Source organism: Pristis pectinata, chromosome 22 (assembly GCF_009764475.1).
Source record: "Pristis pectinata isolate sPriPec2 chromosome 22, sPriPec2.1.pri, whole genome shotgun sequence".
Lineage (NCBI taxonomy): Eukaryota > Metazoa > Chordata > Chondrichthyes > Rhinopristiformes > Pristidae > Pristis > Pristis pectinata.
Window position 1 is genome coordinate 23,010,857 of NC_067426.1, and position 12,770 is coordinate 23,023,626.

Sequence of the window (12,770 nt, forward strand, 5' to 3'; positions counted from 1 at the left end):
CGGGTTCCCTGTAAGAATCGTTCGCTTTTACTTCCCCACACCAGCAACAGTAATCGACTATGTACACAAAACAAAGCGAGAAACAATATTAAAGGTGGGTGTGAACGATTCCCAGTCGTGGTTCTTCTACTGAGAACACTTGCTGGCGGAGGTGAAAACAAATGCGGGATATCTTCACTGAGATCGTTTGTATTATCTCTGAGCAATGCCCAGCCATTTCCGCACTCTTTTATTGTTACTTTTTTTTGTTAAATGAGGATCGCTGTGAGATTAGTTTCCCCACGTGGTAACAAATTGCAAAAACCAAAAAAAACAGTGGCCAATCAAGTGCCGACAGACGGGATCTGAAGCCCCAAATCATCATTGACTGGACAATCGGCTGCTTCGCGTTGGACCAAACTCATGCCAATCAGCGGAAGCTCTCCAATCAAACCTGAGTGTTGGTGGAGGCGTCCTCTAACCAATGAGGTGGAGCTGTCTGCTGACAAGAAAGGCGAGTCGCCAATCAGCAGCGAGGCGAGGAGCGAGTTGACTGTCAGTCAGACGGTTTGAGCCAATTGGGCAGGCAGGCGTGTTGTGCGATCCTTGCCCCCCTCCTGCTGCTACAGACTTGGCTCCGCTAAAGCTGTGCAAAGTAGCTGCAACCTGATCAGTTTGGAAGTGCGAGTCATGGCCACCACAGCTTCGGCTCATTACATTCCGAGGAATAACTCGCTCCACTCTAACTCTTTGGTGCATCCGGACTCTGACAGGATGCATCCAGGAACTACCTATAGAGAAGTTCAGAAAATGGTGCAAAATGACTACTTGCATGGGCTGGCCAGCAATGGGCACCCCATCACGCACAGCCACCAGTGGCTGTCTTCTGTCACTGACGGGGCACCTTGGGTCACCGCTTCTCACCTCGGACAGCCAGACCCAGCAAAGGCCAATGTGCAGACAGCCAGGGATGACCTTGGGAACAGCCTTCATCACCGAACACATCATATGGTCCATCAACAGACTCATGGCAACCACCCTGGCGGCGCCTGGGGGCCGACGGCAGCACATCACATCCCGGGAATGCCACCTTCGACCAATGGGCATCAGCCCCTCATCTACTCGCAGCCAGGATTCACCAGCCTCAACAGCATGCTGAGCCCACAAAACCAGTCTCTACACCATGGGATGACGGATGCTCTCCATGAAGATCCAGGTGGCCATGACAACCACCAGCAGCATCCTCCGCAACATCACCAGGACCACTCGGATGAAGATGCGCCCACGTCTGATGACCTGGAGCACTTTGCAAAGCAGTTCAAACAAAGGAGGATCAAGCTCGGTTTCACCCAGGCGGACGTAGGCTTGGCTCTGGGCACTCTGTACGGCAATGTCTTTTCCCAGACCACCATCTGCAGGTTTGAAGCCTTGCAACTCAGCTTCAAGAACATGTGCAAACTGAAGCCCCTCTTGAACAAATGGCTGGAGGAGACTGACTCAACCTCAGGGAGCCCCACCAGCATAGACAAGATAGCTGCGCAAGGGAGGAAGAGAAAGAAGCGGACGTCCATTGAGATAGGAGTGAAGGGTGCTTTGGAGAACCACTTCTTAAAGTGCCCCAAGCCATCAGCTCATGAGATCACCAGCTTGGCTGACAGTCTGCAGTTAGAGAAAGAAGTGGTCAGAGTTTGGTTTTGTAACAGAAGACAAAAAGAAAAGCGGATGACCCCAGCCGGAATCCCCGGCCACCCAGGGATGGAGGATGTATATTCACAAAGGGACACTCCGCCGCTTCATCACACACTGCAGTCCCCTGTTCAATGACTGTTCCAAACACACACCCACTTCCCACCAAGAAAAAAAGACTAAAAAAATTAAACTGGATTTTACAAAGCAAAAAAAAACTGTCTGAAAAAGGGATTTAGCCAGTGTTGCAGAGACTGTTTATTTAGCACTGGACTGTACTCAAACTTAGGAGAGAGGGAGAACACACATTTCATGCATTTCTTGTGGTAAATCAAGTGGTTATTTCCCCCTGCTGTAGAACAAAGCTTCCTCCCCCCCGTAATTAATTGACACGGATAATTTGCAAAAGTTGTAACAAAAAAATAATCGTTTTCTCTGCTGAATTGTTTCAGGGGATTCCTTTAAGGCAGCGGTTTCTCTAAAAGGGTAAGCAAGAGTTGGGTTTAAACAAAAAGTAAAGACAGCACCGAATTGTCCGCATACAGTCGCTGGTTTGTAAAATGAGACAGACCGCCGGTGGGAGAAAAACGTATATTTATTATCTTGAACAGCTCTGTCACGAATTTTATTAAAAACAAATATTTATATATAGTTCACCCTCAGAGGATGTGTCTTGTAAGTTATGGACGCCGGCAGATCAATTGTTTAGACTTTTATTTCTGTGAGTTTAAATATTCAAATCGATTCATTGAGAAAATGGTTTGCCATCCCAGACAAATCAATGTCAAACAAGCATGAATTGTTTAAATCAAACCCTGATTTTGACCATACACTTACTTGCGAAATTTGCCCAGAAATTATGGAATAATTTTGTCTGTTAAATTGTTGAAAACTGAAAGGGAACTGTCAGTAAGGTTGAAGTTGGGAAGCCGTGCAAACGTTCATTGCCGATTCTGTTTTAAAAAAATATCAGGCAAGTTAAGACAAGTTTGAGAAATCAAGGAAACTGACGTCAGTTAACAACTCTTTAAAAGGTGTCTTTAAATGTAAGGACGAGGCGGAAACACGTGAGTGAAAATAATTGAAGAGTTGAAATGGTCCATTGCCGGTCATCCTTTTAAGTTTACCGTGTCGAAAGCGAAACAAGTTAAAAGGAGAAATGTTGGACCTTTTTTTGCGTGGAAATGCACTTAAATGAGTGAACTGATAATGCATTGTACGTTCATTTCGTTTGCTAGGTTTTTTTACAATAATAATATAACTTTGATTGTTCTGTAAATGCAAATACGCTAATGTGGGAAACAAGTATATGTGACAGTGTAAGGGCCATAGTTTACCTTCCCGCTCTCAAATCTTACCGGACGCGAATAATCCTCCCGTCTCCGACTCCCACCCCCCCAAAAAAGAACTCAGGAACTAAGGAACAGATTAACAAACAAACCGCCTCATTCCCTGGGACGCGTTTTTATTTTCACTCCAGACAGATATTTGAGCAGGAAGAAAATATAACGATGCATTTTTGAGAAATTGCTACCATTCCAAGTGGCAACATTGTTATGAATTTGCTAGTAAATGTAAAGGATAAGTAATGTTGGAATTCCCCTATCAAACAACGCCGTTTTATTTTCAGCTGAATTTATTCAAGCTAATTGACATTGTTATTTTATCCATCAACATCTAAGATACTGACATTGTATATTTCCTCTGAAAAATAAATCAGATAGACAATTGCCAAAATAAAGTGTACATTATACATGTTAGAATGTTTACAGATCATCTAAAGAAAGGTAAAGAAGTTACACTTGGTGAGTTAAACATTACTTAGGATATGAAACAGTGAAAAAGTGGCTTGTTTAGTAATTGGAAAAATAATAATTGTTCTGCTTTTTTACTGTACCACTATGTAATATGTAAATATGTTGAATATGTTACATATGTATTTGTTTTTGGAATTTAATGATTTTCTGGATGATTTTTTTTGTATGCTTACTAATTCCCAGAGGATATTTTAATATAATTTCCATATGAATTTCCCCCTTGTATTTATTTCATAAACACGTATTTGAAACTTTCTTTTTCCTGTAGCTCTCATTGGGGTTATGTTACAGCAATTCAAACAATGTTTGTTTTAGTACATTTTTGTTGTATCTTATAAAAGACAGGCTGCAGAGTCATATTAATATTTTGTTATAGTAATATTTTATTACTTGCATAAAATGTATACACAGAACCCAACTGTGTCCTGCCTCTTTTCTAGGAGGTTGGGGAGGTGTTGACACCATGCTGGGTTTTGCTTGTTAATCCTTTCTGCTGTTGCCTGGATTGAATGTCACTTAAGCAAAAAAGCAGTGACAAGAAATCATTAAAAGTGATGTAAGGTCAAACTAAAATTCTTGAATTTTAATAGTTGCCTGGTTTGTCAATTTTATTTCTTTATTTTGTGCATTCTAAGCATATTAGAACAATGCTCTCCAGACCACTTTGTATGTACTTGTTAAAATTCAGGAGAGAACATTATTTTTCCTCAGAGCAAAGGAAAAAAGTTTTTATTAATGGATGAAAAGGCATGTGTTTATCGCTGTTTTTTGTAGGACACCATGGACAGTTACAACATTGGATAAGGTGAAGTAATAAACAGGCCCTGGGAGCTTTTTCCTTTAAATAACTGTGCACCCTTAAATTTGTTTTGCTATAACATTATGGGTGTATGTATTTAGTAGTTATTTCAATACTTGCTTTGCAGCGTCAGCTGTAATTGTGTAACAATAAGAAGGTCTGAACTTGAAAGGTGTGGCTGTGTCAGATTTAGCAACAACTCTCAGCCATGCAGAGCTTTCTGTTACATCAGCCCATGAACAGGCCATATCTATATCACAGTCAGTTATAGTATTTATTTATATCTGCATTAACAAATTTGAGAATTAGTTTTGAAATCAATTTTAATCTAGTATCCTCTGTTTCCGAAGCCCTAGAGATGGTCAGCTGTCTCAACAGGCCCTATGATTCCTGTTCCGTACCCAGTAACCAAATTGGAATCCCACATAGTTTTTGCTCCGTACCGTCAGTAAAGTTTTTCACCTGGCCAAGATCAGTAGCAGCTTATCAGCTGGGGGTGGTGGGGTGGGGGGGGGGGGGGGGTGGGAAACTTGAGCCCTAATGTTAGCCCAAGCTAAGTTCTAGTCTAGATGCTTTTGAGAAGTGGGCTCTTGCCAGTTTCTGATTCAAATTTGCCTGAACCCTGGTTAAGACTGCTCAATGAATACAAATGAGTTTGCAACTGAAAAATCATCTCTTTTCTGGTTGCCAGTATATTGCTATCACTGATGAGGCTACCATCACTGTCCTAGTCAAATTGTAACTTGAAAAGGACACTGGTTATCTTAATTTAAATAATAAGTCGGTTTCATAAAATAATTGAAAGTCAGCATACCAAGAATATCCTCACAGTGTTTTGGCAATGCACACCTAACATAAAAGGGGCCCTGTTGGACAGCTTAACTCCCTACTTGAGTTGTTTAAAGAAAATAGGGCTGCCAGAACATTCAGTTAGAAGTGACATCGAGGAAACAACTCAATGAGGGGCATTTAGTTTTTACTTCATTTAGATTTAATATGAAAATTTTAAAGATAACTTTACAATGAAAGACTTGTTTTAAATATTTTCTACTGTGAAGCATCATGTTAAATGCCAGATATTATAAAATAGAATTAGACAAATTTAAGGAGCCATGAATATTTGGATTGACTACACTCTAATCGTTGAGGTTAATTGCTGAATTTATAGTGCTGAATTAAAATCATTAATTTGGACTAAAAGGACTAAAGTACCTTTAGACCTTTCCACGTTCTGTGTTTTTAGTAGGACATAATTATTGGCAATGACCAATAATTAGTGTTAAGGACAGTGTGCTATCTGCAGTGTGTTTATTATTAATCTAAGATCAAGTTTAACACCAATATCCAATACACCAAAATCAAATAGATCTGATTTGATCTATGGAAATTGTATTTCCTCTGCATATGTACTTGCATTGTTCTTATCACATTGTCTTGATAAAACGGATAAAAGGCCAGAATCTGGTACCCCAAAATATTGTTTAAAACCATACTAATTGCATGTAATATAAATGAAATTTAACTTACTTGTCATTGTAAATCTGTGGTGATTGTGAATCCTATCTGAGAATAGATTACAGTTAGCAATAACAAAGGGCGCTAATCAATTAAAAATTGCTGGAAAATCCCCAACAAATAGTTCAACTGTGCCCCAGGCAATCTCATTGTTGTGACAGAAACAGAACCTCTTTTGTATAGCAAGGGAATAACAGACAGTGAAGCATACTTTTAAATATTTTTATTAATGAGTAGACGCATTACCAAGACTCAGTGGTGAAATCAACTCATGGATCTTGCTTACCTCAATTTTATATAGTGTTTGTCTCATTCCAAAGCAAACTTGTGCAAATTAGAAATCTCTGCGTTTACTATAGCGTAATATTTGAAGAAGTAAATTCACACAAGTGTCTTCAATTAAAACGATTAATTCATTTGATAATAACCTTTCACCCATTCAAGAATTGTTAATGTCAATTTAAATATAGATTAAGCCCAAACGTTAAATATGGCACCAATTTAGGTTCAAACTGAGATTTTTTCAATTGGCTTGACTCCGAATATTTGCAAGTCAGCAGCTTATACTGTTCAGTAGGAAATAATAAGTTACATCAGATGAAAAAGTTGTTGCCGTGCCAAGTTTTAGACTATGTCATAGACTGACAATATATCAAAAAATGTCATGCTTTGAATCTGATTTCAAAATGCATAATGTGGTTCATCTTAGGTCAATATACCTGGAATCTTAGATTGTTGCCAGTTCTCTTTGTCCTATTTATCCAACATTCAGATTTAATATGGACAGAGAATAATTGCAATCTTATGCTTCCTAAGCCATTGCATTAACAAAATAATGAGGCAAGGTTCAGAACAATAAAATTCTACATCATACACCTTCATTTACACTTCAAATGAATAAATTAAAATGCAATATATACCACAACATTAAAAGCATCATGGTTATGTTTCTCCCACCTGCACAGACACGCTCCATTTATATAAAACATTATAAACTAATTTAAAACAATAACTGAGCTCCAAGGAAATAAATAGTATGCTCTTCCAACATATATAAATAAGTATATTTCATACTTATTTCATTTGGTATAGCAGACCATCTATTATACAGCACCAATGTAGGCAGATTGATTAAGATTTATAAACATCATATACCACCAAACAGAAATCTTTGTTGGTATACACTTCAAATATGAAATTGCCTCAATAGTAGAATACGAAACTATAATCTCATAGACCATAGACTTTGTTGTGCTGTATAGAATTTCCCTGAAAGAATACATGACACTTCGAATCGATTTCAGTCATATTTTTGCACAAATTCAAGACATGACTAGATTAAATACTAGACAACAGGCATTTTATTTGGAAATTATTTGAAAAAAATCTCCACCACAAATGAGATACCCATTGGTATCTTAACTTAGCATTTCAGGTGATGGCAGAAACATAAAACGTAAGGACTTCTGGTTGGTGTATGGTTTGGATCTTATCTGAAGAATTCATTTGCATGAAAAATTGGAGCAGAAACCATACAGATAGGTGAGTGGGATTTAAAACTATTTGATAAGACAAACGTAAGGACTAATTTCTTTTAACTTGTGGAACACTCAGCCAGCCAGTGTAATGACAAATGACATGGTGGAAGCATGCATAAAAAAAGAGAATGTGCTGATTCCTGATTGAACAGTAAACTGAGTGATACAGGCTTAGTAACAAGGCAGGAGGGAAATGAAAATGTTTGAATATTAATGCTACACCAGTAAGCAGAGAGCTTGCTTTGCTTGTCCACCGGGAGCTTGATTGCATTGTGCAACTAAAGAGCAAGGGGGCTCAGATGTATATTTCCTTTCTTCCCCATTAAGCTAGGATATATCAGACACACACACACACACACACACACACACACACACACACACACACACACACACACACACACACACACACACACATCATAGGACTGCATTGCCCCATCTCCATAACCCCATCTTATTCCTTGTGTACATGTACATAAGATTTATGTTCACCACAGTAGTTTACAATTGCTACAAAGTGGCAAAGGAGGCAATTTAAATTAAAAGATATTGCCTTAATGTTGTCATTGTGGGTCCATTCAAAATGGTGGAGAAAAAATGTTAACGAAACACTCATCGCACACAATGCAAGGAGCAATATACCCTCCTAGGCACAGACAGCAGGAAAACACATTAGGAAGCAGCAGAACTGGCATCACAGATGTGCAAAGGGATATTTTGTATGTGTGTCAATGTTTTACTCAAAGGGGCGCATCTAAACTGAGCACAGGGATAAATTCAGATATCTTTCAATTAATCTGAAGAGGCTCAGTTGGGATCAATCTGGATATACTACTCATCCTTAATTACAAGTCTTACCCTGCCACATTCTGCATGACATTACAGTGATATTCAGAATTTCTTGAACAACAATTCACACAAAAAGTAATGTATTGAAAGAAGCTGCACAGCCTGACAAAATTAATCATTTTGGTCAGAGGTTTTTGTTTTAGTTTACTGAGAATGCAGTCTATGCACAGCTATGGAAGGCTATATACGTTATTAACCATTGCAGGTAAAATTGGGATTATGGTGGGCTGTTTTGGAGGAAATCTCCAAAAATGAGAATGGAGTTGATTGGTAATCCAGTTCTAAGCAAATAAATCAAGAATCACCTGAAACACCTTCTGTAAGTAACAATATGATATTCATATATAAATAAAGCAATAGGGAATTAGCAATGCTACAGTCTAGTTATTATGAATAAATCATGGAATTGCTGAGATAAACATTGCACCTACCTGCAAAAGCTACATTAATATATAATAAAATAGTAAAAGCGGCATATATTATATGAATAATTTATCTAAAGTGTACCATGAAATTAGAAAAAGATAGAGGCATGAGCATAATATGTAGTGAAATATTGAAGGTCACAGACATAAGAGAAATAATATCAAATAATCTCAGATTCTTAAATATCAAATAATAATAGATGATTATTCAAAAGTATACAAGCAAATGTTAATATACACAAGTTCTAATAGTTGCATTTCATGTAGTATGAAAATATGTTGAAGATATGGAAATAAATCTCAGGGATAATTACAACATGTATTACAGTTTCACAGTGCAAACTCAAATAAAAATCAAATAGTTGATTGCAGTGTTGTCTGCAAGATTATCATCCGCCCCATTATGTTAAATATTATATGGGCCGGCCTTCCCCATGTCTTTGCTAACCTGCAAAGCGGCACTACTTTGACGAAGACCAGCTATCCAATAGAAATATTATTAATTTATTAAAACGATGACTACCTTATGTTATCTAGAAGGCGTTTCTGAGGGAAAAGATCCCCACAGCAAAATACGCGTGTAAAGCTTGGCGGGTTACACAATTTAACCTTTTTTATACCGAACTTTTAGGAAGTTGATACTTCTCCACATTTATCCAATCCCCTTCTGGTGAGCGGTCGGTACCCGCCTTTAAACGGTTGGAGATGTTTCCAAATCGGTGGAAAGCTGACCTGTATTTAAATCTGGATCATGGGTTCGAATCTGGGATTCCGTTCCACTGGGCAAGGATCAGTTAAAAATCAAGGTTGATGTTAATAATTGGTTGCGGACTTCTAGTGCAGAAATGATTGCAGAAAGGATGGAGGAGATTGGGTTGCGGATTATCAAGGAAACAGTTGATTGCCCGGATTGACTATTTCCTTGTATAATTTGATTTTGTCACCTCACTGGTTCTTGCAGGAAGATAGTTCGTAATAAAATACTTTAAACTAGACGTTCAGCTCAATCAGAATATTGCGAACACGAGCATAAGTAACAGCAAGCTTTTAATTACAAGTGTTCAAAATGACTTCAGAACACCACCCTCTGATTTCTTTAAGGATCGTGTCAGAAATTGAGAACAGTAATTAGCGCAGGTGTGGAAATGCTGCGTTGTGGTATAAAGACCCATATAAGCAAGGGCTAAGCTCCCTCCTTGTTGTACAGGCTGGGAATCACTTTACCCATAATGGTTAACATTAGTCTTATCATCTTAAGACCGCTTTTTTGACGTTTCAAATTTAATAACATTTTATGGAGCATTTCAGATTCGCAAAGCCGGGGTTTGAACTGGCTGCTGTGTTTGGTATCCAAAGAATCTATTTTCACCTACAGAACGAGTGCTCAGGAATTCAGGGTGTATACAGACAGGGAATGCGGGATACTTATTGGGACATCATCTTCCAGTCCCAATTGCGGACTCTTCTCGCCTACTTTGACAAATTGGTTATAATACAAATTACATCCAAGTCGAATCCGCTTTGCACTTGCATAGAGCAGGTACTCGAACGGCAGCGTGAAAACGGCACACAAGTCTACCCAATCCATGTAATTCTGGAGGATTGAGGGATTGTTAGGTAACTTTTTTTATAGTATCCATATACAACTGTTTTTTGGATCCATTTACATGGCACAGAATCTTCCCGCCTGTATTTCAGAGCGGGCAGTGAAGCCCACATGTACACACCATTCTGTTATGTGATCAGGTCAGGTAGCCGCAGCGACAGCATCTGCGCTGGATATCAAACAGGTACAGGACTAATCACAATTATCATTCCCAACCTCACACACTGTCCCAGTTCACGTATCTCACTTTTTATTTTCTATCCTGACTCGATGTTTTCCCAACTTTAGTTTTACTGGTAGCTTTACTTCATGTTTGCAGTTTTTGGAGCTAAATGCCACGCTCCAACATGTTGTTCTCTCGCAGTGTTTCGCACGCACACGAGTTTCACGTGGAAAATGCAGCAGAATTTGCGAAAATTGCATTCATTATCAAAAACATCTTTGCTTAATTGCAATTTATTGCAAATAATTAGCGTTCAATGTTAGTGAGGATCACGCTTAGAATTACTTGACCGGTTGGTGGACTGACATGGACAGTAACAGAAAAAAGTTTGCATCTGAGTTACGTGGTGTCAGAACTCAGGGCGACTCGGCACTGTTTTAAAATATTTACGGAAACAACGCAGAATATTAATAATAACAATACTTTCTGCCCTCTACTGGCGATTGCCTTGAATTATCATAAAATGACTGGCGCCCTTTGAGATATAAAAACAATCGGTGTGTTTAATTATTATTTATACTGATAAGGCAGTGGTATCTCATTGAAGAATATCGCCCTGCTGTGAGCATCAGTTCGGCGTGGGTTCTGCGTTGATGCAGTTTATTGTTTGTTTACGTCGCCTAGTTGTTTCTCTTCCCATTTCAGTGGGCACGACCCGATTGTTTTATTGGTGAAACAATAAAGGCATGACAAATTAAACTGGACAAATTTATTTTGAATTCCATCCCTAATGAAAGAGGTAAAACTAATATAATAACCAGTAAGCAGAAGGTTGAATTATGTGGGGCCAACTCAGTCCGTCCAAAGCCTGTTTTTTGCCAGCTTTGATTTAGCTCCCTATTCCCACTTCCCACACCACCATAAAGTGAGAGAGTAGTGTTTGGGCTGTGTAACCAAACTGAACGGACCCATTCCCCATTTCTCCCTCTCCCCACGCATCCTCAACGGCAGCTGGATACATTTACATGATACTTAGTAAAATGCCCTTCAGTGTATTGCTGGGGCATTATTGGGCAATATTTGACACTGAGATGTAAGGACCACTAACTAACGAGCTAAAGGAGGAGATACATTAAAAAGAGAGAGAATTTCAGAGCTGAGTATATTGAAAGCTGAAAAAAAAGAGAATTATTGGAGTAGAGAGATCTCAACTGATACCTACGGAAGGGTAACGGGGAGCTGCAACCCACTTCATCCAGAGAGGAAGTAAAGGGAGCTAAGCCAGGACTGCCATCTCTGACCTCTATTCAGCATTGCTCCTGGGAGAAAACGCGTGAGAAAGGACAAGGTTCGGCTTCTGATGCCTCCCATGTGCAACAACCTGCCCACAGTCACATTTAAAGAATTGCCTCTTGGGTCTGGGTCACAGAAATGTCCTTAAGCAAGGAGTGACCATCTTCAGTGACAGTGGCAAAGAAACGTGCCAAAAATCAATCAATAAAAATATCCCAATTATCTGCACGGGGGTACTTCGTAATCATGCACGTTTGGTGTCAATTTTAAATATTCATTTTGCCGTTTAAAAGCATTCAGAGTCATCTCTGAGATCATACATAATTTTTATAAAGCACACAAATATTACTCTAAGAGCTAGTGACATTACTGGATGTTTCAACTGTACAGCGTGGTAACTCTCTTCTGGTTGTATCCCACCATCAAAAGATAACCGCACAATACGTCAAATAACATCCGTCACGCAACAATTTTTTCTGATTTTCTTTGCTCACTCCTTGGTCTGTACAATTTCTAGAGTACATGGTTACCAGGTTCTGCTAGCTAATTCTAAAAGCCTAGCTTGTTCGAGTGAAAGCTTTTGTATTTATTTCAAAACACATTGAATTCAGAGTAGAATAACTCCATTGAATAAACAACAGAGACTGGCACTGGAAACTATTCTTCCTATTTACAATTCTACAGGATTGATGTTAGCAACTGTTTGTATTGTGGTGTGTCCTTCGACCACAACTACCACCAACTGTTGAATACTTTCAGTCTGGGTTAACCACTGAGGCACTGTCACAACGTTTTCTTATATTGCACTTTCAACGTGGAAGAAGTGTTGTTAAAGTGAATATGAGAAAAAAATAAAGTGGCTTGCCATTTTCTTTTTACTTACTGCAAAGTTATTGCAACATTTTCTCCTCTTTCAGAACTGTCCTCTAATAAGGAGTAATCTCGAGATTTCTGTAATTCTTTAACTTAAGTGAAAGATCTTAACTAAACAGACTGTTCATTATGCCATCTGCAAGTTTCAGTCCAACCAGAATATTCCAAATGAACCACTTCTGTTGTAAATACAGGAAAGAAGCATTGTAGAAGGTGGGTTAAAAATGTAT

At 38.8% G+C, this 12,770-nt stretch overlaps 1 protein-coding gene across 1 annotated transcript; it reads left to right on the forward strand.

Annotated features, from left to right (window-relative positions):
• Positions 1-322: 322 nt before the first annotated feature.
• Positions 323-4,121, forward strand: pou3f1 (POU class 3 homeobox 1). The gene has a single exon (XM_052036256.1). The coding sequence runs from the start codon at positions 670-672 to the stop codon at positions 1,801-1,803; it is 1,134 nt and encodes a 377-aa protein (XP_051892216.1). The 5' UTR covers positions 323-669; the 3' UTR covers positions 1,804-4,121.
• The last annotated feature ends 8,649 nt before the right edge of the window (positions 4,122-12,770 follow it).

What these genes read in the sequence shown, in the direction of transcription:
- pou3f1 (XM_052036256.1), top strand. Translation starts at nt 670, where the DNA reads ATGGCCACCACAGCTTCGGCTCATTACATTCCGAGGAATAACTCGCTC.